Source organism: Theropithecus gelada, chromosome 1 (assembly GCF_003255815.1).
Source record: "Theropithecus gelada isolate Dixy chromosome 1, Tgel_1.0, whole genome shotgun sequence".
Classification (NCBI taxonomy): Eukaryota; Metazoa; Chordata; class Mammalia; order Primates; family Cercopithecidae; genus Theropithecus; species Theropithecus gelada.
Genome location: NC_037668.1, coordinates 141898083 through 141924738, shown reverse-complemented (window position 1 = coordinate 141924738; position 26656 = coordinate 141898083). Strand labels below are relative to the sequence as shown.

Genomic DNA, 26656 nt, shown 5'->3' with positions numbered 1-26656 from the left:
TTTTCTTGTTACAAAAGAAAAACTTGCCCCCTATTTGTCTGAACCACAACAGTGGGTTTTATGCTTCTTGTAGCCGAAGGTTTTTCTAACTGATATTAGAAGCATGACTACAGAGTGATTTGGTATGCCCCATAAATTGGCTCTGAAAAAAGAATTCCGCGAAAGGAATTCCAAAATAAGGTTGGGAATAGCCTTTCAAATACACACATTTTCCCATGCACTGGGTTAAATTTATTCTAGGGAGACTAGAAGACCAGGATGGGAATGCCTGTGTCTGGTCCCCAAACGGAGATAAATGGTCTCTAAAAAACTATAACAAGGCCAGGCGCGGTGGCTCACGCCTGTAATCCCAGCACTTTGGGAGGCCGAGACGGGCGGGTCACGAGGTCAGGAGATCGAGACCATCCTGGCTAACATGGTGAAACCCCGTCTCTACTAAAAATACAAAAAAACAGCTGTGTGGTGGCGGGCGCCTGTAGTCCCAGCTACTCAGGAGGCTGAGGCAGGAGAATGGCGTGAACCTGGGAGGCGGAGTTTGCAGTGAGCCGAAATCGCACCACTGTACTCCAGCCTGGGTTAAAAAAAAAAAATTTGTTAAAAAAAAAAAAAAAAAAAAAAACCTATAACAAATGCTCTCTTTAAAAAAAAAAATGTATTTGAGAGGCCGAGGTAGGCAGATCGCTTGAGGTCAGGAGTGCAATACCAGCCTGGCCAATATGGTGAAACCCCGTCTCTACCAAAAATGCAAAAATTAGCCAGGCATGGTGGCAGTCACCTGTAGTACCAGCTACTCGGGAGGCTGAGGCAAAAGAATCACTTGAGCCCAGGAGGCAGAGGTTGCAGTGAGCCAAGATCACACCACTGCACTCCAGTCTGGGTGGCAGAGCAAGATGCTGCCTCAAAAAGAAAAAAAAAAATTAAAATCCACCAGGAGACAATAATCCTGAATCAAACATTGTTAAAAAAAATCCCTTAATTCAAAAATTCCCTTTACACATTAAAATCAAAGCTTAAAGGTCTGGATGTCTAATGTTATTATAAACTGTAGGTAGCAAGAACTCAAGCTATAGCTTAACGGAATTTCCCAAACACCAAGGGAAGAAATGGAGATGCTTCTGGACTGCAGGTAGAAAGAAAGACGAAGGAAAGAAGAAAGGTCAGACATCGGAATCCCTATGGTGGCCCCTACCTTACCTTGAGGTTGAACAATGGCTGAAGTAGAAACAAGAGTAAAGCCTCAGATAGTTGGAAGCAGAAGTCAAAGCAGAGAACACGTATGTCCTGCTTCCCGTTCAGGAATCCAGGAGCAGAGTAAAGATGGCATCATGGAGCACTTAAGAAGAAGATGAGAGACAATGGAAGTGCCCCTAAGTCTCCCTCGGGTATTACATAAGATTGAGCTGAGGTTGACTAGCGGGCTTCTCCCATTGGTGGAAGCACATTGTTTGACCTTCCTTATACCCAGGTGCCATCCTGGGATGGTGGGGGAGGAACCAGACTTTACAAAGTGAGAAACCACCTGTCTTCATCCGTTTGTGCTGCTATAACAAAATACCATACACTTGATGCCTTAGAAACAACAATACAACTCTGGAGGCTGGAAAGTCCAAGACCAAGGCACCAGCAGAGTTGATATGTGGCCAGAGCCCACTTCCTTGTTCATAAATGGCTGTCTTCCAGTTGTGTCCTCAAATGGCAGAACGGGTGAGGGAGCTCTCTAGGGCCTCTTTTATAAAGGTACTAATCCCATTGATGAGGGCTTTGTCCTCATGACTTAATCACCTCCCAAAGGCCCTACCTCCTAATACAATGATATTGGATGTTAGGATTGCAACATATGAATGGCGGGAGGGGGGACAGACACAAACATTCAGTCTATAGCACCACTCAAATAGAGTAATTAAAAGCAATGTTTATCCAAAAGAGAGAAGAACTTGAAACAGGGAGAGGCATAATACCTTTAATCGGCTAGTTTATGTTTCCCTCCTACTCATGGTCCATGGAAATTGGGGCTCCACAGCAAGCTGAGAGTAGTTGAGCAAAATAATGAATGCTGTGCTGATTGCACATCTGAGTGTAATGTAAAGATTTTGACCCTGCTAATATATGCTTGTTTTTTAAAAATCCATCTTCAATATTTTATCACAGCTGAGGCATCCTTAGCCTACTCTTCCACAGAAGGCTGCTCTAAATGTTTTTATACACAGGGAGCTATTTCAGCTCTGTACATTACCACGAAGCAGTCACAGAGCCTCCCTTCCCCGACTTGGTGAACATGCCTTTGGAAGCCCTTGGCGTTTAATTCATGCCATTTTGACTACCTTAAAACACACACACACACACTGACTTTTTTTAAAACCACTCCTTGTGGAGCAGGGCTAATTCATAGGCAGTGTGCCCAGAGTCGACCCACACATTGACTTTTATCTCTATTTGCTTCATTGACAATTCCCATCTCTCTGGCTAGACTTGGAAGTTGCCTGGAGGCACAGTGGGCATAGTGGTTCTAACAGACCCCAGCATAAAATGCTTACTGACTGAACTCACCTCAGTATAATTGTGTCAAAGGTGATTTGAAAATTCAAATCACCTGTCACTAGTAAAGCTTTCTGGGACTCACTTTCTGCTTCCCCCCTTTTTCTCTCACTTCTGCCTTCTCTGGCTAAAAGCAAATTTTGACATTCAAAGAAAAGCTCTGACTTGCTTCTCAAGCTTGGTCCCAATGCCTCAAGTAGAGCCTCATCTCCCCCACCTTCTGACACCCACCTCTCTGAAGACTCCATGTGTATCATGATTAGACTCAGGTCTACCTGGATTTGAGAGACTGACCTTTTGACTTCCCTGAAGCCATGTAATTATACCATTCTTCATTCCCTCCAAATGATACAGATGCCAACCCTTACCCACTGTGACCAGAGGTGAACCTAGACTTTTCTGAACTTGGCGGACACCAGCTCAACTGGGTCTCCTGTGCCCCCGCCCTGTAGCCCTAGCACTATCTGTAGCCACACTCCACCTCTGCCCTCTTCCCCAGCCTAGCCCTGGAGCACAGATGGCTCCAGCTCTGCCATGGCCTCTTAGCATCCTCAGGTACTCCTGTTTGCTCCTGTCACCTGCTCCCCTGATTCCTATCACCATCCAGCAGCAGCACCTGGGCAGGCTGGCCAGGTGGCACATGGGACTGGGGAGTCAATGAGTCAGCCATGTTCCTACTCCTGAGCATCCTGAGCAGGATCCTCTGTTTAAGTTCCCATCTTCTTAGAATCTCTTAGTAAATCTCCCCTATCTTGCACCAACCTCCAACCCTCCTGGAGGTCCTCTCCCTTCAGGCTTAAGGGGTAGCTCCTGTATGCCATCATCACTCACCAGTGCTTACCAAGCATCACCATGTGTGGGGCCATCTGCAGGACACTGGGACAAGAGAGACCTAAAGGACACTGTCTCTGCCCTTGAGAACGCTACAAACTTAGAAGAGTAGAAATAGCACAGGTTTTGGACTCGGAAAGCCTGTGTTTGAAGCCCCGGCCCCTTACTTATCTGTTGAGTGACCAGCAGCAATCACTTGACTCCTAGGATTCTCAGTTTTCTAATCTGTAAAATGAGTTTGGACCTCATAGTTTATTGTACAAGATCATCTGATACTGAGCAAAAAGGGCGTATTTGTAACAAGAAAAATGTTTAGGGATATCTGTATATATCTCCAGTTGACCTTCTGTATCCATGGGTTCCATATTCATGGGTTCCATATCCATGGGTTCAACCAACTACAGGCTGAAAATATTTGAAAAAAATGGATGGTTTGTCTGTACTGAACATGTACAGACTTTTTCTTGTCATGATTCCCTAAATGATACCATATAACAACTATTTATATAACATTTACACTGTATTAAGTATTATAAGTAATCCAGAGGTGATTTAAAGTATATGGGAGGATATGCATGGGCTATATGCAAATATTACATCATTTATATCAGGGACTTGAGCATCTGTGGATTTTGGTATTCATGGGGATCCTGGAACCAGTACGCCACAGATACAGAGGGAAGACTATGGCGGGTGTGTGTGTGTGTGTGTGTGTGTGTGTGTGTGTGTGTGTGTGTAGTCTCCAGTTGGCTAGCGAGGACATCATGACATAAAAGATATCAAAGATACACATGAGTGTATATGTAACAGCAGGTATGATATTTTTAGAGCGCCTCTGGAGTATCTTGATTAATATTCCCCCAAGGGTAAGCCAGCTTCTCTCTCCCAGACTGAGTACAATCTCTTCCAATAAGCAACTGCTTGTTTGCTGATAAGGAACAATTCCCTGGCCTTTCCGTATTCAGGACAAAACAGGACCTTCAGTGCCTCCGGGAATTGTAGGCAGGGCCTTCTGCTGACACCCCAGGCTCTGTGGTCCCTACTCTCCCTCAAACAAACAACGTAGAACCAAAGGAAACAATCTCAGGCAGAAGCTCACATGCACAATTAAAAACATGAGTCGCTATGCTGGGGCCCTACTCTGTCCTAATCCATTCACCCCGTTACCACCTGCCTGCTCTGATCAGGTTTAAAGCACTGTTCTCTGCACCTTCTTTGAACCTGCAAATGTACTTCAGCCTAATGGACTTTGCACATCTGGAAGTTGCCCACAATAAATCCTGCTAATGTAGAATTAAAGTAGGTTAATCCGACCAGGTGAGGTGGCTCACGCCTGTAATCCCAACACTTTGGGAGGCCAAGGCAGGTGGATCACCTGAGGTCAGGAATTTGAGACCAGCCTGGCCAACATAGTGAAACCCCATCTCTACAAAAATTAGCTGGACGTGGTGGCCCGCACCTGTAATCCCAGCTACTCAGGAGGCTAAGGCAGGAGAATTGTTTGAACCCAGAGAGCAGAGGTTGCAGTGAGCGGAGATAGTGCCCCTGCACTCCAACCTGGGTCACAGAGAAAGACTCTGTCTCAAAAAATAAATAAATAAATAAAATAAAGTAGATTAATCAGATGGCTTTTGGACAGGGTAAGTTCCTAGAAAGTGCACATGAGAAAAAAAATGTACTATAGGCTCAGCCTTTTACCCTCCAAGAGTTGAAATCACATAAGCCACACCCTCATCAGTGTATTGCACAAGGAGAGTGGCTTCTGTTACAATCATTTTAATTGGGAAGCCATTAGACTGGGGCAGCTAAACCACTTTAAGTTTTTACCTAAGCAAGCCAAAGCCCGATGCAAACAGTAAAATGAAACTAGAGACTTTACCAATCAGAAACCACCAACTAATCCCTAAAACCAGTCTTTCCATGTAATCAATCAAATGTGTTGTATTTCTCTTACTTCCATATTCAGCCTCTAAAAGCCCACGCTGCTGCGCGGAGCTCTCTGAACCTCTTCTGGTTTTCAGGGCTGCCCAAATCACGAATCCTTCTTTGCTTGAATAAACCCTGTCACTTTTATTTTGTCTAAAGTTTTTCCTTTAACACTTCCTGTATTTGAATCTGCCTGTGCTTTGCACAAGACAAAGTGGCTATTTAATGACCATTTGCCAGACAAGTAAAGCTGAGGCTCTGAGCTCAAGGGATCCCGAAGGCCAGACAGTGTCAGAGCCAGGACTAGTTCTAGCAAGATGATGAGTTTTCTGCCTTCCCAAATCTTGCAGTGCCACGTGGAAGTTGAAGTAAATACATTCACATCATTTGAAATAAATGCCCTAGACCTCTGTACAAGAGAAAAAAGAAATTTCAGGAACAGTCCCTCCTCCTGTAAACCTACACATAGCTTCTCATCAGCCCTTTTTCATCCTCACTTTCCAATTGCCACCAACCACCCTCTCTCCCCATCCTTTGCTAGCATTTGGTTCACCCTCTGACTTACCTCATGAAATAGCATCTCCTTACATTGCAATAACATAAAACAGCCTGACTCCTAGAGTTGTTATAAAGATAAAAATGATAAGATACACAAGGTGCCTAGCTGAGTGCCTGCCACATAGAAAGCCCTCAATAAACCTCCTTATTATTCACTGTTATCACCCAACATACAATTAACACAAATACCAGGGAACCCAAACAAGTGAATCAGCAAATGTTTATTGAGCGTCTACTGCCTATAGGAAAACAAAAACTGAAATGATACCAGGAAGTTGCTGGTGTCCTTCCGTATCCACCCCTGTGTTTGGTATAGGATGTAGGACTACTATCTCACTCCCACCACCTGCCTTCCTGCCCAGGTGTCCTGTCTCAGGCATCAGAATCACTAGTTTGTCAGTTGCTGAAGCCCAGGAGCCATTCTGATTCCTTTTCTTCACTCCATTCGTATTCAATTGCTTCCCAAGTGCTTTTGATTTTATTCCTAAATAGCTCTCAAATCCTATCCTCCTCCCTAACATTACTGCCATTGCCTCCACTCCCAGTAAGACTATAAGGGACCCTCTTTCTCCAAATAGTCATTATCCAGGAGCAGTAATTAGGAGGTTGCAAAAAGAAGCAAAATTGTCATGATGTGAAAATATTCATGAGTTTTCACCCAACCATCCCTCCCCACCTAACACTAGACACACTAGAACTACCAACCATGCCCACCTCACATGCAGATACAATGCAAGGTGGTTGCAAAGTGACACTGAACATTCTGCTCAAATTGCTGGATTTCATGAAGTCGATGAAAGTGATACTGGAGATCTGCTTCAGTGCCACTGACCAAGAAGAAGTTGGCAGAGTTAAAGCGGTTGCAGCTGAGGAAGGAAAAGTACTGAGGTTCAAGGCAGGACTGGTCCTTGAAAAGGGAATGGTTTGAGTGTCAAAGTACTGAAGGAGGGCCTTAGAGAAACTAATGAAATCTTTGAAAGTTTTCATGATTCTTCCTCAAAACTCAATCGGGAAGTGAAAAGTGTTGTATCCTGATGTCTTGTCATCTTTTCAGCATGAGTTCTCCCTCCAAAAAGTCAATAACTGATTCATTCCTTGTTCTAAGAGCTAGCACAAAGCTGCAATTATTACATAAGTATCACGAAATATGAAGTCACATGAAAATTTTTTATATTTGTTTGTATTTTTTTCAAAGTAAAATACTAATCAAACCTTTTATTAAAAAAAAAAACTGTTTACTAAGAAATATGGGCCCCCATTTTACTTTCAGTGGTCCCTTTCCAATATCAGTTATCTGCAAATAATGAAGGTTTCCTATCTTGCAATTGTCTCTTTCTGGTGTCTGCACTCTCCACACTGCAGCAAATCTGGCTATAAACAGCCCTGCTCTAAAATCTTCCATATTCCCCATTGCCCTTAGGAATAAAGTCCAGAATTCTTCACACAGTGCTGGAGCCCTGCGTGATCTGGCCACTGCCCCCCTCTCCACTCTCAGCCTTTGCACTGACTGCTCCATGTTTGCCCCAGTCCTACCACTACTTCGCAAGTCCCCTGCCCCAGTGCTATGCACTTCCTAGCCAAAGGACCTTTATTCATCTCCTTCCTGCAGCCTGGAACCCTCTTCTCCGCCCTCTTTCCCAGAAGAGGAAAGAGTGCCTATTTGTTCTCTGATGTTTCCTGGCATGAAGAAGACACTTGACAAATATTTAAATGAGTAACTGGGCTGTGAAAGTTCTTCCTGATTCTGACAAATGAGTATGTCAGATAAACCACATGTTTCCTCACTCCTGTAAGCATCCACAACCAACCGACAGTACTTCAATCCACCACCATTCAACACCGTGAGCCCACCTCCTACTGTACTTGTAAATTAAGAACCTAGCACACCTTACTAGAACATCATCCTCCTTTTAGAGTGGATGATAGCAAGTTACCAGTGTTCTAGAAGCAAGATTATAGAGAACACCAATCCTGGGCATAACAGATGCCCAGAAAACTCAAAAGGGCCCAAGTGCTGTGTTTTCAGCAGATGGTGGGGTATTGGGGTCACCCAGGGAAGAAAGTCACTAAGAGTTTCAAAGATTAGCCCCAAGTCTGGTATTTTTCTGAAACAAAGAGTTTCAAAGATTAGCCCCCAAAGTACTGGTGTTATTCTGAACAATGGTAACATGACTCATTTATGGCAACTATATTTTTTATAGCCTCAAAATAACTCTTTGGAGTCATGCTACATATAATAAGGCACACTAAAGAATCCACTTCTGCTGCCCCCCAAAGGTTTCCCGGCACCTCCACTCCTGGTTCCCATGACGACCCAGAAGGGGCCTCTCAGACCTGATGTCAGACCTGATAGCAGCGTGGGGGCCAGCTCCACAGGGAGGGCAGCTATCACACATCACTACCTTTGGCCGAGGACAATTCTGGGCCAGGGGGGGTCTTTGGCTTCCAGGAGCTACAGAGCACCCCAGAGAGTTAATGTACTTCAAAACAGAGGAAAGAACAGGAAAGGCTGGTGGGTCATCTTTGAATCAGAAGCCATTTTTGCCTTACCTTCTAAGTTTTCAGTGGAGAGGGAAAGGCAAAAAAAAGCAAGCAAACTCTTCACAGCTGAAGAAGCTTGTTCAGATTATTTCAGAGCTCCTCCTAGTTGCTTATGAAGCCCACCAAGCCAATTCTCATCCATCTTGTTTCTGTGATTGTGGAAGGAATAAGACTGAATGGCATGAAACAGCTTCAGGACTTTCTGCCTCACCTCCAGCTTTAAATCAAACCTTTAATGCTGCTTAGAGGGAAAAATTTTTCTTAGTAAATTAAAAAATGGAATTGATTCACCAGAGGGGGAGAAAACCCACTGAGTAAATATATTTGAGGCTTATGTAAATACATCTCAGAGCCTGTTTCAAGGGAAAGCAGCTTGCTTACTGAGTTTAATTATAATGCTCTTTGGTTTCAAAAATAAGACAAAAATGCTAGAAGTCAGGTGTAACAGGGAAAGAAATGAAAAGATGAGCACTGAGATGGAATTGTTAGCTCCAGCCATGGCTGAAATACACATGATGAGATACAAAAATGGCACGTTGTCGTTATTGCTGGGGACAGTCTTAACACACTGTCAAACGTCGCCTCCAAAAATGATCCTAAGTGGCACGGCAGTTCCAACTCCGGGCTAGGTATCCTGAGGTTTCCAAATGTACAGAGATCTTTAAATTGCATCGAATATTAAACAGAGATAATGGCATCTCCTAGCAAGATGAGAGTGGTCTTCCAGGCTCAAATATACTGAGATGAGATGAACTGCCCTCAAATGTTAAAATGCCAAGGAACCCAGTGGGGTGATGTGAGCAGAAAACAAGATATTTTGAGGCTGGGAAAATATCCTGAGTACAATGCTGAAGAGCAAAAATATGTGAAAGGAAATAGGAAGGAAGCAAAACTCTTAAAGGGAGTAGTAGAGGGGACCCTGGCCAGGCTGGTGGGCAGGGCAACTGCAGAGAAAGCCTTCTGACTGCACAGAAACCTGGAACACAATCTACAGAAGCACAGAGTTTCTCCAAACACCAAAGTGAGGACAGCTTGCAGTAGCTCAATGCAGATCACAGGTGAAAGCTGACTGGAATGTAGAAAGTCCCCAGGGTCCGCACCATAATTCAGGCCCAATAGGGACTTGATGTAGACTGAAGGCGATAAACCTGTCCTAACCTGCTTGCAGATCTAGTCTGTCCAGCGCATACAGTCCTGGCCAGCGTAGTGATTTCTAGATTTCTAGAAAATCTAGACTTCTGATTTCCTTTTTAAAAAAAAAAAAAATTTAATACAAACAATCCCACAGTACTTATTGTCATCTTGTAATAACAAAAGGGTAATCAAAACAATATGAATAAATGTTCATATTGGACAAAGGACACCTAAAAACAAACTATATCCTTCTCAACAATTTCTCACTTCATTGATCATTTCTAGTTGGAGACACTGTGTAGCTGAGTAATATTATCTCCTTTTAGCATGATCCAACCCAGTTGTTTTCTTAACTTTGTTTTAGAATAAATCTCTTCTGCATCAACTAATACAAAGTTCATATACTCATCAAAACCAGTGATACAGCCTTCTATCCAGATATTCACTTGCTCATAGAGCCATACCTGAATCTGGGATCTATTTTGTAAGAATCTGAAGATGAGATCGATGGGCTCTGTCACAGCCTTCTGCACTTTCTGGCCCTGACCATAGTACACCATGATGGAATTTCCTAGATTTCTGATTTCTTAGAAAAACTGCAAAATCTGGCGAAAATTTCTCTCTCTACTTATTCTACAAATGTTTACTGAGCATTCACTCTGTGCCAAGTATTCCAGGCCCTAAGGATACAACAGTGGGGAAAAATAAAATCCTTGATGTTATGGAGTATACATACTAGTGAGAATGGCAAACAATACATAAACGCATGTGGCAGGTGGTGGTAAATCCTGTAAAGAAACCAGAGCAGGGTGAGGGGAGTGAGAGTTTCTAGGGGAGCGCTAGGAAATGCAGGGCAGTCTGGGAAGGTCTCCCAGCTCCTGCGTGGTGACATCCAGCTAGAGTGAGGTGACTTCCTCGCTCGTGGTTCCTCCTCCTCGCTCGTGGCTTCCTCCTCACACAGTGCATGCTCTCTGGTTTGCCACAGTCCCCACTGCTCTCTCTTGTTACCTCCTCCTGGCCTGTTTTACTCATTTATGTGGCCTCTGTAGGCATCGGAGTTGTGGCCCCCAGAGTTAATCCTTCCCTAGATCTGTCTATATTAGTCAAGGTTCTCTACAGGGACAGGACTAATAGGATAGATATATATATGAAAGGGAGTTTATTAAGGAGTATTGGCTCACATGGTCACAAGATGAAGTTCCACAATAAGCTGTCTGCAAGCTGCGGAGCCAGGAAGCCCGTCCAAGTCCCCAAACCCCAAAAGCAGGGAAGCCAACAGTGCAGCCTTCAGTCTGTAGTCAAAGGCCCAAGAGCCCCTGGCAAACCACTGGTGTAAGTCCAAGAGTTCAAAAGCTGAAGAATTTGGAGTCCGATGTTCAAGGGCAGGAAGCATCCAGCGCAGGAGAAAGATGAAGTTGGGAAGACTCGGCAAGCCCTGTCCTTCCACATTCCTCGGCCTGCTTTTATCCTGGCCACGCTGTCAGCTGATCAGATGGTGCCCACCCAGAATGAGGGTGGGTCTGCCTCTCCCAGTCCACTGACTCAAATGTTAATCTCCTTTGGCAACACCCTCACAGACACACCCAGGAACAATACTTTGTATCCTTCAATCCAATCAAGTTGACACTCAGTATTAACCATCACACCCTCCAACTCTGGATACCCAGGATCCAGCAGAGGAAGGAGACACTGCTCCCAAGCTGGCATGCAAAACAAGTCAGAGCAAATGGAATTTGAGGAAATACGAGCCTAAGCCAAGTCTGAAGGGGATGGGGGGACCACTCCAGGCATTGTCCTGTTAAATGATGGAGAAACACAGTTTTTGAGTCCTGAACACGTGTACAGAAGGGGCTCCAGATGCAACTGGGGAGGGATCCCCAGGTCTCTCTCCCACTATAGAGCGGAAGGCTGGGGTCTCAGGTGGCAGAGCATCAGGGACCAAGGTTGAACAAGAATGCAGACCAAAGTAACCAGGTACTGGGTCATGAAGCCAGAGAACACATCCCAGGGGTGCTTAGCTACCCTATGGGACCCCTGAGGGAGGCACAAAGAGGCCTCCCAGAGCAGAAGGGAGAGGGTAAACCAAAGTGCTCCACTTTCAAGGAGCAGGTTTGGGTCAAGGTATGGAGTGGCTTCATCCCATTCCCTAAGCCAGCAAGAAATGCCACCTGTAAATTTATAAGGCGACTATGGGAGTACTGTGGGGAAAATAGACTGCACTCTGTACAGGGAAGACCCAATCCACTTCTGCCAGCTGGCGAGGGATTGCCCAGCCCGAAGCAGCAAGAACAGCTGAGACAACAAGAGGGAGGTGACACAGCAACCATAGGGCCAAGAGAAAGCACTAGAGAGAGAACAGTGTCTGCAAAGGACTTGTTAGATGGGACTTGTTTCCATTCCTCAGGTTCATGGCCTCTTAGAAGGGCGTCACCTGTCCTTTCTCCCTTGAGCAGGTGGTATGGATTTGCTTCCAGAAGGATCAGCCTTTTCTGGGAGCATCCTGCTCTATTCCTTGGATGGCGGGAGCCAGCCTACTGAAGAACTGAGGGTGTACGTCTCCCAGTCAGTGCCAGATGCTGCTGCCAGGGCTTCCAGTAAATGCCCAGAGCTGTCCTGAATGTGACAGAGGCCTAAACACAGCCTGTAACCTCACGCTTCCTACTTCTGCACCAGCCTGCCTCCACCTTTTTCTCTTCAACCACATCCCCAAGAGAGCACGCATAGGCTCCCTTGAGCCTTGGGGACTGGAACATTGCATTACTGATGCTTAATCAACTGCATTGTCTTCAGATCTCTTTTAGTTGTCCCCTTTAAGAACCATCCACAAGTGCTGGAACTAATGGCTGAGGCGGGGCAGCAGGGTAACCCTAATAAGTCAGAGAGAGCTGAAGAAACCCAAGACTCACGGCCAGTCTGTGACAGAGAAATTGTCCTTCGGCCCTGGGATGATGTCTGCAAAACTGAAGGCACAGGCAGAGAGCAGAGCTGGTAGGTGTGAAGTCAAGTCCTACCACTGGGGTCTGTGAAAGGTGTTAAAATAATTATCCCCTAGAATGCAGAACAGATTCATTTTAACAAGCAACCCTCTCAGTAGGAATCAGCAACACTCTGAGACTTGATTTTCAGACCCAAACCTCAGGCGGCCCAGCTGAGCTGGAGCTCAGAGAGCATCTCCTGGCCTGGGACCACCTGCCACCTCTCATAAGGTTCAGAAGGTGTCTTCCTGGAGACTCAGGCTCATTGGCAATTTTGCACTTTTCTTACAAAGTGAGGAATAGTCAGGTCACCTCTGAGTAGGTGAAACTGGAGAACACTGACAAAATTCTCTTCTGGCAAAAAGAAGTCTCCCCAGGCAGAAGGAGCCCAGCATGCCTGTAAGGCAAGATTCTTAACCTTTCCTGTGCGTTGTGAAAGAAAAGTGGAATCTTGGGACCCCAAACTCATTATGGTAAAGGAAAATTTAAACTTGGGAATTAAGTTGCCCAAAAACTACCTTTCTTTTCTTCCCAAACAGATAGTTGTAATTTCACAGGCTTGCTTTATCCTATGTAAAATGCAGATTTACTGAACACAAGAAAAATGCATAAATGACTTTTCCTCTACCCACTTCTTTTCACATGTAAAATGTAGATTCACTGAGCACTAATCAGAGCCTCACAAGAATGTAACCACTTGCCTCATTGCCTACCTTCTCCTTTTTTTTCTTCCCTCCTGCTTGCTCTTTCCTCTTTAAATGTTGAAGTTCCCAAAACGCTCTTTGGAAAAAGAACAGGTCACAGATCCTACTGTGACTTGTGTTTCTTTTTCCCAGATGTGTCCTCAACCTTAGCAAAATAAAACCTCAAATTGATTGAGACTTGCTGCGGTCACTTTTTGGTTTACAGGAAGGACCTCTTTGGCAAATGCTTCAGACTAAAAATAGGGCCATAAAAACAATTATACTGAAAGTTATCAAAATATGTTTATTAAAAAGTATAATAATGCTATGCTTTTCTACTAATGTCTTGAACAAAAGATTTGGAGAGGGGCCTGATAGACAACATAATTATGAAATGGCAGTGAGCAGACGTGGGGTTTTGGATATTTGCAGCAACTGTCATGTGATATGAAAATTACCCCTGATTTCCATGACTGTACTTCATCTCCTGCAGTAATACTGCAAGGAGCTAAGTTAGTGAAGGTTTGTGGAACTCTCTACGCAAAGCAGAATTCTTTCGTGCTCCTGAAATAACGTGCAATGTGCAAATCCTCCTGTAATCCACGACCTCAAACTCTCATTAAAGTGGAAGGAGTTGTCCTGGACCCTTTGTTCAGAGTAGAAAGGAGAGTGGTGTTAGTGTAACAAAACCAGAGGGGGATGAGCACCAGGACCCAAGATGGAGGGAAAAGATGTGCCGCGGAGAAAGGGAACCACCGCGGGTAGCAAAGTGAACTTCCTCTGAATCAGTTAAGCCCCCTGGATCGCATGGAGCTGTCATCTGCAGTTTTTCCCACCTGCTGGAGGCCTGACCCTGTGCTCTCCAGAATCAATGAGTAGATTTGGCCCTTTACGTTCCCTGAGGCTTCCCTGATTGCTCATTAAAAGTATCTGCTCAGTCCTAGTGAATTGATTTACTTTGCCACAGTCCTCGAAGGATGCTACAGATCAAAAGGTGTCCAGGAAAGTGATCTTAAAGATGCTGACACTACTCCCAATTACTGACTAGAGATGTGCATGCCAGGCCCCTGTTCCAGGAGTCCAGGCCTGGCTCTGTGGGGAAGCGTGGACTCACAGAGGAAAATCAATGTGCAGGATGCAGAAGAGAAGGCAACTGGATTTAGGTTGTTGCTGTTGGTTCCTTGTTTGCCTTTAGAGACATATGAAAAGGTCCAGTCATTCTTTTTACAAAACAGAAATACAGAATATAAAACTCTACTCAATAAATGCAACAAAAATGAAAAAGACATCCATTTCATAGAGGTGAAGAGAAAAATCAGGTCAATAGAGAAAAGGGGGTTAGAAGAGAAAAACACACACAAGCACAAACACACGCAATATAAGACAGAGTGAAAAATAGATGGGTAAGGCAGGAGACAGAGAAAGAAACCCCGGCACTTACCAAACCCTTAAGGCAAAGCTCATCTCACTCATGAATCCCAGTGGAAAATAAACCACCCACTAGATTCAAAGTTTGGATAAACCTATTAGCAATGTGTTACTCAAAAAGCACTCTAATTTCTTTCTACATTCTGGAAGTCTCTGGTCCTCATTTAGGAAAGAAGAAAGTCTCTTGCTCCCCATTCCTGAAAGCAGCAAGCATCAAATTTCAGTTTTTAGAGACCAAGTTCTTCTACTTTTATATGTAGCATTGCTCATGTGGCCTCTGGGCCTAGTTACACATAAAGACGATTCAAGTCCTGTTGCATTTTCACAACCATAGCCACAAATGATACCATGCCTTAGTGTTTCCCTACCTGTGGATGCACTCAGGTAAGAACTGGATGGAGCTTGCATGGCAGGTAGAGTTAGCAGTTACTGCTGAGCCTGTGAGAGACAGGCTTACTCTGAGAGTTCTGCTGAGGTCCCCAGGATGCAATGAGCACTGTGTTCCTTTATCCACAGCCACCATCACAGGCTGGGGACAGTCTCCTTCATGACCTGTTCCCAGGACATCCTTCCACTGTCAAGGATCAGCCAGCACTTCCAACCCCCTTAATGTACCCACCCAGCAGTGTCAGCAAGCTGGGGACAGACATGCAGACAAGCTGGTTTGTATGAAACTCTGAAATATTTTGAAAATAGAGACACATAGGCAACCTCAGGATGGAATTTTTATTCTAAATGCCCGATCCAGCCTGATTGTCAAGAGTGATACTGGCAAAGGAAAATGAAAAATACAAAAATCCTTGGATTTAGGCTATCTGTGTTTTCAAATGATTTAATAACGATGACAGGCAGAGGGTTTACACCAACAGATCAAAAGTGCAACAGACATTTATGGAGCCCTGCTAGGCACCAGGCACCATGGATATATCGATGTGTAAGACAGTCTCATGGAGCACACAGTCAGGACTCCCAGGGTTATTAACATCCCCCTCCACCCATGGGAGCCCCCATTTCCTAGAGGACAAGGAACCAAGTGTCAACTCTCTACCTATCACAGCCACCTGACCAGCTGGCTTTGATTATATCCGCACTTTACAGCTGTGATATCTGAGATGGGGAGGGCAGAGGTGCAACAAGAAGACTACCTGTGCATACTGAATTAGATGCTGCTAGTGGTAGATCAAGAGAGAGAGGAGGGGCCCTTGGTAAAGACATTTCCAGGAGCATTGCAGAATGATGGATTTAGGAGAGGGGGAAAGATGCCAGGGCCATGGGGCTCAGAGGGAAGAGGTGGCCTTGGAGAGGAAGAGTGCAGGCTGGACCAGACCTGGGATCCCCCTCCATTTACATGTTGGGGTGTACCTGCCTTATTCTGTCTGCCCAGAGCCATGGCCATGCCCCTTCTTTTGGATAGTTCTCCCTGTGGTTTTAGAGAAGGTTCCCAGTCACAAGAGGCTCCCAACAACAAGAATGGGCCCCTGATCCAGGCTGGGCTAACCATATGGCACCTCACTGCCCTGGCTGCAGTAACTGGCTCAAGGAGTGGCAGAAGACCCAAACCATAACATCACAGTCCTTTTCTGAGATCAGTAAAACCAAAGCAGGTTTACGATTATACTGAGAGAAAGTCTGGAATCATTAGTGGTCCTGTTTCCTGCCAGATAGGTCCTGTCTGCCATGGAAGAGAATGAAGCCAACCTGTAGACATCAACAGAGAAGAGAGATGGGCAGAGAGTGTGCCAGGAACATTTAGATCCCTGGAACCAGGCTTCGAGGCCAACAATGCCATTCCCCTTCCATGATCTAGTTGGATAAGCTGGTAAATTCTCCTTTTCCTTAAGCTATTAATAGTTGGGTTGGACTTTGAAAGCCAGTGACCAAAGGAGTTCTAGTTGATATATGGGTATGACTTACAAGGCGTTGCACAAAGCCAGAAATGGGTACTATATTCACAGGACAAAGCCTATTTCAGTGGCCACAGAGGTCTGGAGATGCTCTGAAATGTGCATAGGCCGAAATGCAAGGGAGAGAGACTGTGATGGAACGAGCAGTGGAGGGACTGGCTGGGTCCCTGCAGTTTCCTGAGTGATGTGCACCCTTGAGCATCCACTGGAAAAAGCACCCACAGACATGACCCACAGGGGACCACACACTTACAGCTTACTCCATCACCACATGGGGCAGCCCTGAGTCTGCCTCGCACTCCAGTAAGACACTGAGTGTGGGTGGCCCTTGCTAGACATGGTGAGAACAGGCTCCACTGAGAAGATGGAGCAAGGAAAGGCTGGGATTGCCAGGAACAGCAACTTTGAAGAAGAACTCTCCTTCTCAGTGTGCCAGGAGGCCTGAGTGTTGTGAGAGGGCTTTCATTTGAGGGCTGTTTCAACAAAGGATTAGTCATTTAATTATTTAAGTGGAGGTAAAATCATACTGTCCTCCTTCGGGGACTGAGCTGCCCAAAGAAAAGTCATATTCTACAGGAAAAAATCACTTGAAACAATTGTATCCTTGGCATTCAGCTTCCTCAATCTTTATTTTCCTAAAATATGTCTTCAAGGAAGCCAGCTCCTGGGCTCTATGTAAGCATAAGATCTGATGGTAGCCAAGAGACTCACACATTTAGGATGAAAATCTGGCTTAGCAAGGACAGTAGGGAGGAAGGGACAACATATAGCCCACCCTGACAGAAGCAGCCAGACTTTGGACCTGCTGGCAAATAGCCTGACACACCCAATATGAAGTGCAAACAAGGAGATCCACTGCCACGTGTTCTATACGAATGCAAGAGAGAAAATAACTCAAATGTCCATCCTTTGGAGACAGGATAAATCCACCACAGTGCACACTCATGACGGAGTGCAACCCTTGGAATGGTTCACAGAGAACCAAGTTCTTTATAGACTGGTGTGGAAAGATCTCCCAAATACTTTATTAAGTGAAATAACACCAAATAATGGCAAGGTGCCAAACAGTGTTGATAGTGTGCTGCCTTCAATACAAGAAAGGGATATTTAGAATATGTACTTAGATTTGCTTGAATTTGCATAAAGAAACACGGAGGAAATTTTTTGAGTGGCTGCAAGGCAGTGAGCAATGGAGTCACTGGAGACAGTTGGGAAACAGACTTCACTGGGTGCTTTTCAGTTGCTTTAATTTTTATATTGTGTGTATTCAAAATAATGATGAAATAATAACACAGAACTCTATGAAAAAGACATCATTTTCATCATACAAATAAACTGCTTTAAAAAAAACCCCAGCCTGGACAACACGGCAAAACCCTGTCTGTACAAAAAATACAAAAAAATTAGCTGGGTGTGGTGGTGCATGCCTGTTGTCCCAGCTGCTCAGGAGGCTGAGGTGGGAGGATCACTTGAGCCCAGGAGAAGGAGGTTGCAGTGAGCCGAGACCGGGCCACTGCACTCCAGCCTGGGAGACAGAGCCAGGCCTTGTCTCAAAAAAAAAATATATATATATATACACACACATATATAAATATATGAATATATATGAATGTATACATTTATTTATATTTTTTTTATTTATTTATTATTTATATATATATAAACATTTTTTTAAGAAACCCTTAGAGCAGATTACACTGTGCTGTGTTGTGCTCCAAAAAGCCAACAGAACATTTAACAAACGTTAATGCGTATCAGGCCCCAATTCAACAAGTGCTGTGTGCTGCTCCCTTGTTCTTTGGGAATACACACAGTATGTCACGTGGGAAATCTCTCCTCTTAATCTCTCACAATTTACCCACTGTTCAGGACCAGCCCTGACTCAGATCCCTCAGGCCACAGAGGCTGTTGCAACTCAGCCCCTAGCTCCCCACCCTGATGCTCTGGGTTATAGCCTTGGCGCTGTGAATCTTCTTTTCTACTGGCAGAGGCTCAGTCTGCACCGGGCTCCTTTCAGGAGGTTGGACTCCCTAGCCCCTTTCCGCTCTGTTCATTAAAAACCACCGCAGTGGCTGGGCTCCCCGGGGCAGCCACCCACAGAGGCTGCCCCATTTGTTCTGATGTGAGCTGGATTCGGAGAGCTGGTTGGGTTCATTTCCTGTGCTTCCAGCCTCCGTCTCCATTGGCAGCACGCACTCACCATGGTAACGCTCAGGCCGCTTTTTGGAAACCCTCACTTCTCCTTGCTTAAAACTATTCAAAGAAAAATCCATCCAAGCCCATCAAGGAAAAGGTACTTATTAAATACCTTTCCCACAGTTAACACTTCTCCAACAAGGAGCTGTTTGGGGCGCACTCGAAGTTGTGTGTCCCTGAGACACAGGCATAATTAGGTTAAACATGGAGCTGGAAGTAAAAAGGCACCACACTTACCCAGAACAAGAAAAGGTCAGAACGCTACCCCTCTGTGAGCCCTCACACAAAAGCTCGGGAAATGGAGGCTGTGGTTTTCAGGGAACCGGGCACGCGCTCGCATGTGGCACCCCGAATCATTCCCGCTGCTTGATGTCACGCTCTGTGAGCTCTTTCTAAGGTGTATTTGCTATATTCATTAAAGAAGAGAACATTGGAAGCATTTAAAATAAAACGCCTTGTGATTTTCAAAATCATGAACATTTCCAGCAGGTTGAAGAGAAAGGGCTTTCCTGGTTACAATAAGAATAAGAAAAAAGAGAAAACCTCCTGAAAAAAATAAAGGGGGGGTGGTTATGGGATCCATGTGATGCTGAGGTTTCTGTTTGTGTTGCCGATTTTCAGTGAGCAGCATTTGTTTCTTTTCTGCCTTCATTTCCAGTTCTGTATTTTGCAGCTGTCACTGGATGGTGGTTTGGAAGCCCCTCAAATTCAATTCAGAGCCATGTTGCCCATAAAATGTAAGGATTGTCCAATTCAACACAGAAACTCCCATCTGTGAGGCCTTAGTATCAGGAGGGCTTATGAGATCAATAAAGCTCGTCTGCTACCAAGGAGAGCCTCGGTTTCTGACAATGGAGGCTAGAACTTACAAAACTAAATGAAATTATGTCTTAAACTCAACTGCCCCCAATTTAAAAGGAACATGATAAGGTCAGAAATGAAGGTTTTTGATTGCAGGATCCCAGGCCTATGAAAGAATGCCTGGCTAGAAAAATAAGATTCTTGTTTTCCTACTAATTATAAAAGCACTTATTATGACAGCCCGTCATTCCATAGGACAAGTTATGTCTACTTAAAGGTAACTACAACAAAAACACGGTATAGCACAGATATGTACTCTACGCCTGTAATCCTGGCTCCTTGCTCTAGCATTAAAGTGGTTAAATGAGCTGGCAAAATCTCTCATTAGGGGGAGCCAAGAGGTAGTTCCAGCATTTGGACCCACAGTGAAGGATGTAGTCTCAAAAAGCACAAACCCAGACAGACACATCAGGTACCTAATTCACTCAGTGAAGTCTCACCGCTTCATCTGATGTTTACTCATGACACATACACACCCACCCTCTCCCAAAACAAATAAGACTCTCCCCGATTACTCACCTAGACCGCCCTGACAAATGTCTGTGCGCGTGGCTCCACCAATGATAAACTGAGGGCTGGGACACAACTCCTGAAAGCAATTTGGAACAAAACACAAGTCACAAGGTGCTCGGTGACGGTGGCAGCCTGGCGAAAGGAACATCAGAGTCCCAGAGTGCACAGCGGGAAGAAACCCAGGAGATCGTCTACTGCCCATCACATTGTTTTATTGCTGAGGACTTGGAAGCCCAGAGAGGAGACGAGCCCTGCCCACAGTCACATAGCCGGGGGTGAACAGAGCCGGAGCTGGAGTCCAGAGACCCTGCTAGAACTAGTGTTTTCATTTTTTGTTTACTTTTTATTTATTTTATTTTATTCTATTTTATTTTACTTTCTTTTATTTTTGAGACAGCATCTCGCGTTGTTGCACAGGCTAGAGGGCAGTGGCATGATCTCGGCTCACTGCAACCTCCGCCTCCCGGATTCAAGTGATTCTCCTGCCTCAGCCTACCACATAGCTGGGATTACAGGCACATGCCACCACACCCGGCTAATGTTTTTTTGTTTGTTTGTTTGTTTGTTTTTTGGTTTTTTGTATTTTTAGTAGAGACGGGATTTCACCATTATAGGCAGGCTGGTTTGAACTCCTGACTTCAAGTGATCCGTCTGCCTCGGCTTCCCAAAGTGCTGGGATTACAGGCATGAGCCACAGCACCCAGATAGAACTAGTGTTTTAATACTATATGTGTGGTGTGGGTGTGTGGGTGTGAAAAGGTGGTGAGGAACACGGAGGTAGGAGAAAGGCAAAGGCTGAGATAATATGTGATGAAAAATGATATCACCTATTCAGAAAACACCCCTATTTACATAAAGAGAAGATTAGAAGCATATTTAGCACATTGCTATGCACCCTGTGGGCACTCGTTAAAGTCTTGACTAAATGATAATGACCCCATGTGCTGATGGTCACACTGAGGTGTCAGAAGTACCATGTATCCTGAGAAGAGAACTCATCTCTGATACATTCAGACACCTGACCTGCACTTCCTCCACTCACCTATCTCAACTGGCATCTGCCTACAAGCAGTCTCATGGCCCTGGTGCTCTGTTGGGGCACAATGACACAGGCTTTAGTCATCCTTTCTTTGTTTACCCAGCAAGGATTTTTTGAGTGCCCATTTTGTATCCAGTACCCTTTGAACCATGGCAGGCAGGGGAAAGAGGGAAACATGGTGAAATGCAGAAAGAAAAGAAATAAACCACGTAGTTCTTGGCCTCAAGGTGCTTGTGGTGTATATAGGAAACCAAGATTGACATTATGAAAAAGTCAGAGAAAAAAGGCTAGTGCATAATAATAGAATGTAGGCTATATCCACAAAAGGAGAAAAAACACAAAGAGAGAAAAATGAGAAGGGCCCAACAGGGATGATGGCTGCAAGATTTAGTGGGTGGGAGATGATGCCTGTCCGTTAGAAAGGTAGGATGCAGGAGCAGTCTACGTACTGGTTCCTAAAGAAGAGATGGGTCTACCTGTTCACCAGGCAAACTGCTAGGGGAAAAGGACAGGACCTCAACGGACAAAACGGAAGTCAGCCTACATTTACTCAGAGGCATCCTGGGCTGCACTACATCAAAGACTGTCTGGCCACAGAGAGAATCATTTCGTTCTTACTTCATAGAGGTGAAGAAAGGGCAGATCAAAAAGGACCGGGAAGCAGGAGGTGGGCTGAGGGCAGACGCTTGGGGTCTGGATGGAGCTGGCAACAGGGATTCTGGGATTCTGTTGTGGGAGGTGGAGCCTTCCAGGTGGCAGCCCCATAGCCTCTATAAGGTGACGGCTCCTGCTGAAATGGCAGAAACAGTTCCTCTGGGCTGACTTTTTTTTTTTTTCAAGTATTAAAAAAATTTATGCCGGGTGCAGTGGCTTATGCCTGTATCCCCAGCACTTTGGGAGGCCGAGGCGGGCGGATCACCCGAGGTCAGGAGTTCGAGACCATCCTAGACAACATGGTAAAACCTGGTCTCTACTAAAAATACAAAAATTAGACGGGCGTGGTGGTGCGCCCCTATAATCCCAGCTACTCAGGAGGCTGAGGCAGGAGAATCCAGGAGGCAGAGGTTGCAGTAAGCCAATATCACACCATTGCACTCCAGCCTGGGCAACAAGAGTGAAACTCCGTCTCAAAAACAACAACAACAACAAAAATTTATTTACCTGTTTTTCTTTGAAAAATTAGCACATGAACATGAGAAAATCCCCAACAGTAAATAATGGTGTAAAACACACAATCCCTTCCACCCCAGAGTCCGCACTGGTAACGTTTCTTAAGTGTCCCTCCAGAAACTGTCTTCTGATATAAAAGCACGTCTATATACATACACACATTTTTATCATATATGTCTTGTACATGCATCTTTCTTAGGACATAGAGAGCTTTGTAACTTCATTAAAAGTACCACACGTTATTTAGCTTGCTTATTTTGTTTCTATTTATTTATTTGTAAATAAAAGTTCTCTAGTAATGGACCTTTAGTTTTTTGTTTATTCATTCGCTTTCAGTCTTTTGCAATCTCTGGTAGCAACTTAAAGAGAAAGGTGGCACCAGCCAATCTGGGTGTTCTAAAAGTCTGTAGCTGCAAATGTTCACCCCGGGTGCTCAAGAGCTCCCAGTCTCCAGGCGGTCATTTTCTGGCAAATAAAAGGCAGAGAGATCTGAAAGAGTAATAAGTAAAAAGAAAGAGAAAAAAATTTTTAATTTTAATGTTGTTTTAAAAACAAAAGAAGGAAAAGGCTGTATTGTCAAGAGGGAAGAAAAGACAGCACACTCTATAGAGGTTTGGAAGAATCCCTTTTCTTAAAAACTCTCTTAAAATAGGTTCTTGGCTGGGCGTGGTGGCTCATGCCTGTAATCCCAGCACTTTGAGAGGCCAAAGCAGGTGGATCACCTGAGGTCAGGGGTTCCAGACCAGCCTGGCCAACAGGGCAAAACCCTGTCTCTACTAAAAACACAAAAATTAGCCAGGCATGGTAGTGGGCGCCTGTAGTCCCAGCTACTCAGGAGGCTGAAGCAAGAGAATCACTTGAACCTGGGAGGCAGAGGTTGCAGTGAGCCGAGATTGCACTACTGCACTTTAGCCTGGGCAACAGAGTGAGACTCTGTCTCAAAAAATAAATAGATAAATAGGTTCCTGTTCTTCATTCTCCATTCATCTGTCAGTCTCCTGAAATCTGACTTCTACATCCATAGCTTCATGAAACTCCTCTCACCCATGTCACCAATAACTAACCTCGCTTTGGATTTGGTACCATTGGCTATTCCTCTCTGAAAGTTCTGCTCCCTTGACTTCCATACCCTTACTCACGCTTGATTTTCTCCTCGCCTCTCTGAGCATTTCTTCTCAGTCTCTTTCATGCATTCCTCCACTGTGCTTGCCCCTAAGTACCAAGGAACCCCTGACTCTTGGTCCTGAACCCTCTGAGATTATCCCATTTCACACAGCAGTAACACCCCTAAGTATTTTTGCTCGGTGACATCATTCAACCCCATGGCTTCAACTATTAACCGCAGAATATGCTGATGCTTCCAAAATAACTCCCTGAGCTGTATCTTCAATTACTTGTGTCACAGTGCTCATGAGATAGAATTTCATTAGATTCATATCTAATAAGCTTCCCAAGTTCTATTAAAATATTGAGTTTGGGTTGGAAGACAGAGTGATTGGCAAAGGCTACAGACAACTGAAAGTGAAATATACAGAATGGTGCTAAGTGGTTTGTAGGTAGATAGAATGTCCATTTTACTATGTGGTACTCAGTATAATTCAAAAATATCCCCACCTCAGAAAAACACATACACACACACCAAGAAATGTCATGACTAATATGTTGCATGAATCTTTCAGGGACCACAGAAAGTCCCCAGCTTTGGGCTGGGCATGGTGGCTCATGCCTGTAATCCCAGCACTTTGGGAGGTCAAGGTGAGCTGATCACTTGAGATCGGGAGTTTGAGACCAGCCCGGTCAACATGGTGAAATCCTGTCTCTACAAATAAAAATGCAAAAACTAGCTGGGCATGGTGGTGTGCACCTGTAATCCCAGCTACTCAGGAGGTTGAGGCATAAGAATTGTTTGAAACCAGGAGGCAGAGGTTGCAGTGAGCCACGATTGCGCCACCACACTCCAGCCTGGGTGACAGAGTGAAATTCTGTCTCAAAAAAGAAAAAGAAAATCCCCAGCTTTGCAAGGAGATTCCATCTCACTACGATGCCCAAAGAACTTACCCCAAGTCTTCTCTCCATTCCTAAGTTGCTGTTGAAGCACAGATCAGAGATACAAAGTAATTGGCAGTCAGAGAAGTTTTAAAGAGGCAGAATTCTGTAAAGGGGCAGCCTCACACCTACCCACACTTGGAACCCTTTTTTAATCTTTCCTAATAACAACCGTGTCTTTTTAGTAATACTATTTTCTATTACTCAAGAGAAGATTTCAAAACACTCCATAAATACAAATTACTCTAACCTAGGATCAGCCTCTGATGACCAGGCCTAAGGAAATACAGATATCAGTTAAGAATCCAAGGCAGTAAGTGACTGAAATCCACACTGTCTCAGTGATGCTGACTACTTGGCCACACTGCTCTCCTAGAGCATTACCCATGTCTGATAGCTTTGGTTTGCACTTTAGGAGCTCTGGTTTTTAGAACCCCCAGAGATGCTGCCATCTTCATCATCATCACCTTCAAGGAGAGCCACATTGCTTGACCCAGAACTTCCGTCTCTCTGTGATCTGGCCCCACTGGATGTTTCCAGCTTTGTCTGTCAGTTTCCCACAGTGAGTGATTATGACTCTCCTCCCATCACAATGGACTCCCACCTTCCTCTGAATACACTTGCTCCCGATGCACTGCCACAACCCAGTGCCTCTGCCCACACCTGCGCCTTCTCTTCAGTCTCTCTCGTGATTCTCTTCCAACAATCCCAACTCAAATGTCTCCAGTAATTAACCTGCCCCAATTTCACTGTCAAATTTAACTGCTTCTTCCCCTGAACTCCCATGCATTTTGTTCATATTTCTACTTATTTCACCCTCTGGATATTCTGTCTTGTAATAGTAGCTAGATTTCCTCATTCAAGCCTCCCAAAAAACAGTGAAGTGGGTAATATTATTATCCCTATTTTATGGATGAGGAAACTGAGTCTTGGGGTGATTAGTAACTTCTCCATGGTTCCTCAGCTAGCAAATGGCACAGAGGGGACCAGAAACCTGATCTACCTGATGCACAAGCTCATGCTCTTAACCACTCTGCAGCCTGCCAGCTGTCCATATGTCTCTCCCTGATGAGCCAAAGCTCCACAAAGCCTCCTCTCCAGCATCTGAACACAGCCAGCACGCAATAAATCATGGCTAAACTGAAAACTCCAGATTCACTAATCCAAGACATAGCAGCTGAAGAAAGAGTGGCTCCAAGCTGAGGCCTCTCACACTCATCCTTATCCTAACCTCCCCACAATTCATCCCTTTGACATTTCTCTTGAACTGGGTCCTTACTATGCAGCTGACATCACTTCATTGCTGTCTTGCTGTATTTCTCCTTAAGATCAATAAACCACTTAATTGCCAAAAAGTGGACACTTCAGGGAAGAATATCATTGACTGCACTGCACCAGGTCCCACTCATGCTGGGCATTCCTCAAACCACAGGACCTGGGCTGGTCATTGACCAAGCACAGAGGGGAAGTCAGAAAATAAGGAGGCAAAAATCTGCCTGCTAAGAACACCCCCTGATCTCGCATAGCCAACCATGCCGTTTGTGATAGGCTTGTTCTTGCCCAACGCTAAATAGTCTCAGGATTGTGAATAACCAAAAGCTCATCCTGAGAACCCATGCTTGACCTTGAGCCCTTCCTCTGGGCAAACTTGTCCTGAATCCCTTGGGACAAGAGCCCAAGCAAATCTTTGCCCAGTTGCTTATGAACAGGCAGAAACACCCAGCAGTGACAAGATGTCAAATGGTATGATTTCAGAAAACATCTAAGTATCAAGCTTTATTTTATTATTGAAAGGACAAAAACATGTGTACATATACGTTCAGCACATCTCATCTCCTTTCCCCCAAAGGCCGGTAGAAGTTAACGTCTGTGTGGGAACCAGGATCATAGGAGTCACATTTAGTCAGCTGACTTAAAGCCCCCAACACTGAAGAAGTACAAAATCACCCTCAAAAGCAGCAATGAAACAAAAAAGCAAATGACACAATTAAAAATAGGCAAAGGGGCTGGGCGCAGTAGCTCACACCTGTAATCCCAACACTTTGGGAGGCCGAAGCAGGTGGATCACTTGAGACCAGGAGTTTGAAACCAACCTGGCCAACATGGCAAAACCCAATCTCTACTAAAAATACAAAAAAATTAGCCAAATGTTGTGGTGGGAGTCTGTGGTCCCAGCTACTTGGGAGGCTGGGACATGAGAATCACTTGAATCCGGCAGGCAGAGGTTGCAGTGAGCTGAGATCGCGCCACTGCAGTCCAGCCTGGGCAACAGAGTGAGACTCTGCCTTAAAAAAAAAAAAAAAAAAAAAAAAAAAA

At 44.8% G+C, this 26656-nt stretch overlaps 1 protein-coding gene and 1 pseudogene across 1 annotated transcript in view; both read right to left on the bottom strand.

Annotated features, from left to right (window-relative positions):
* The window catches only part of CAPN8 (calpain 8), a 75096-nt gene that overhangs the window by 42985 nt on the left and 5455 nt on the right, over positions 1–26656 (bottom strand). Inside the window, exon 2 of the mRNA XM_025398115.1 lies at positions 20092–20161. Within this exon, the coding sequence (XP_025253900.1) occupies positions 20092–20161 (70 nt within the window). The remainder of the gene's footprint in view (positions 1–20091; positions 20162–26656) is intronic.
* LOC112632440 lies at positions 9660–10085 on the bottom strand (annotated as a pseudogene).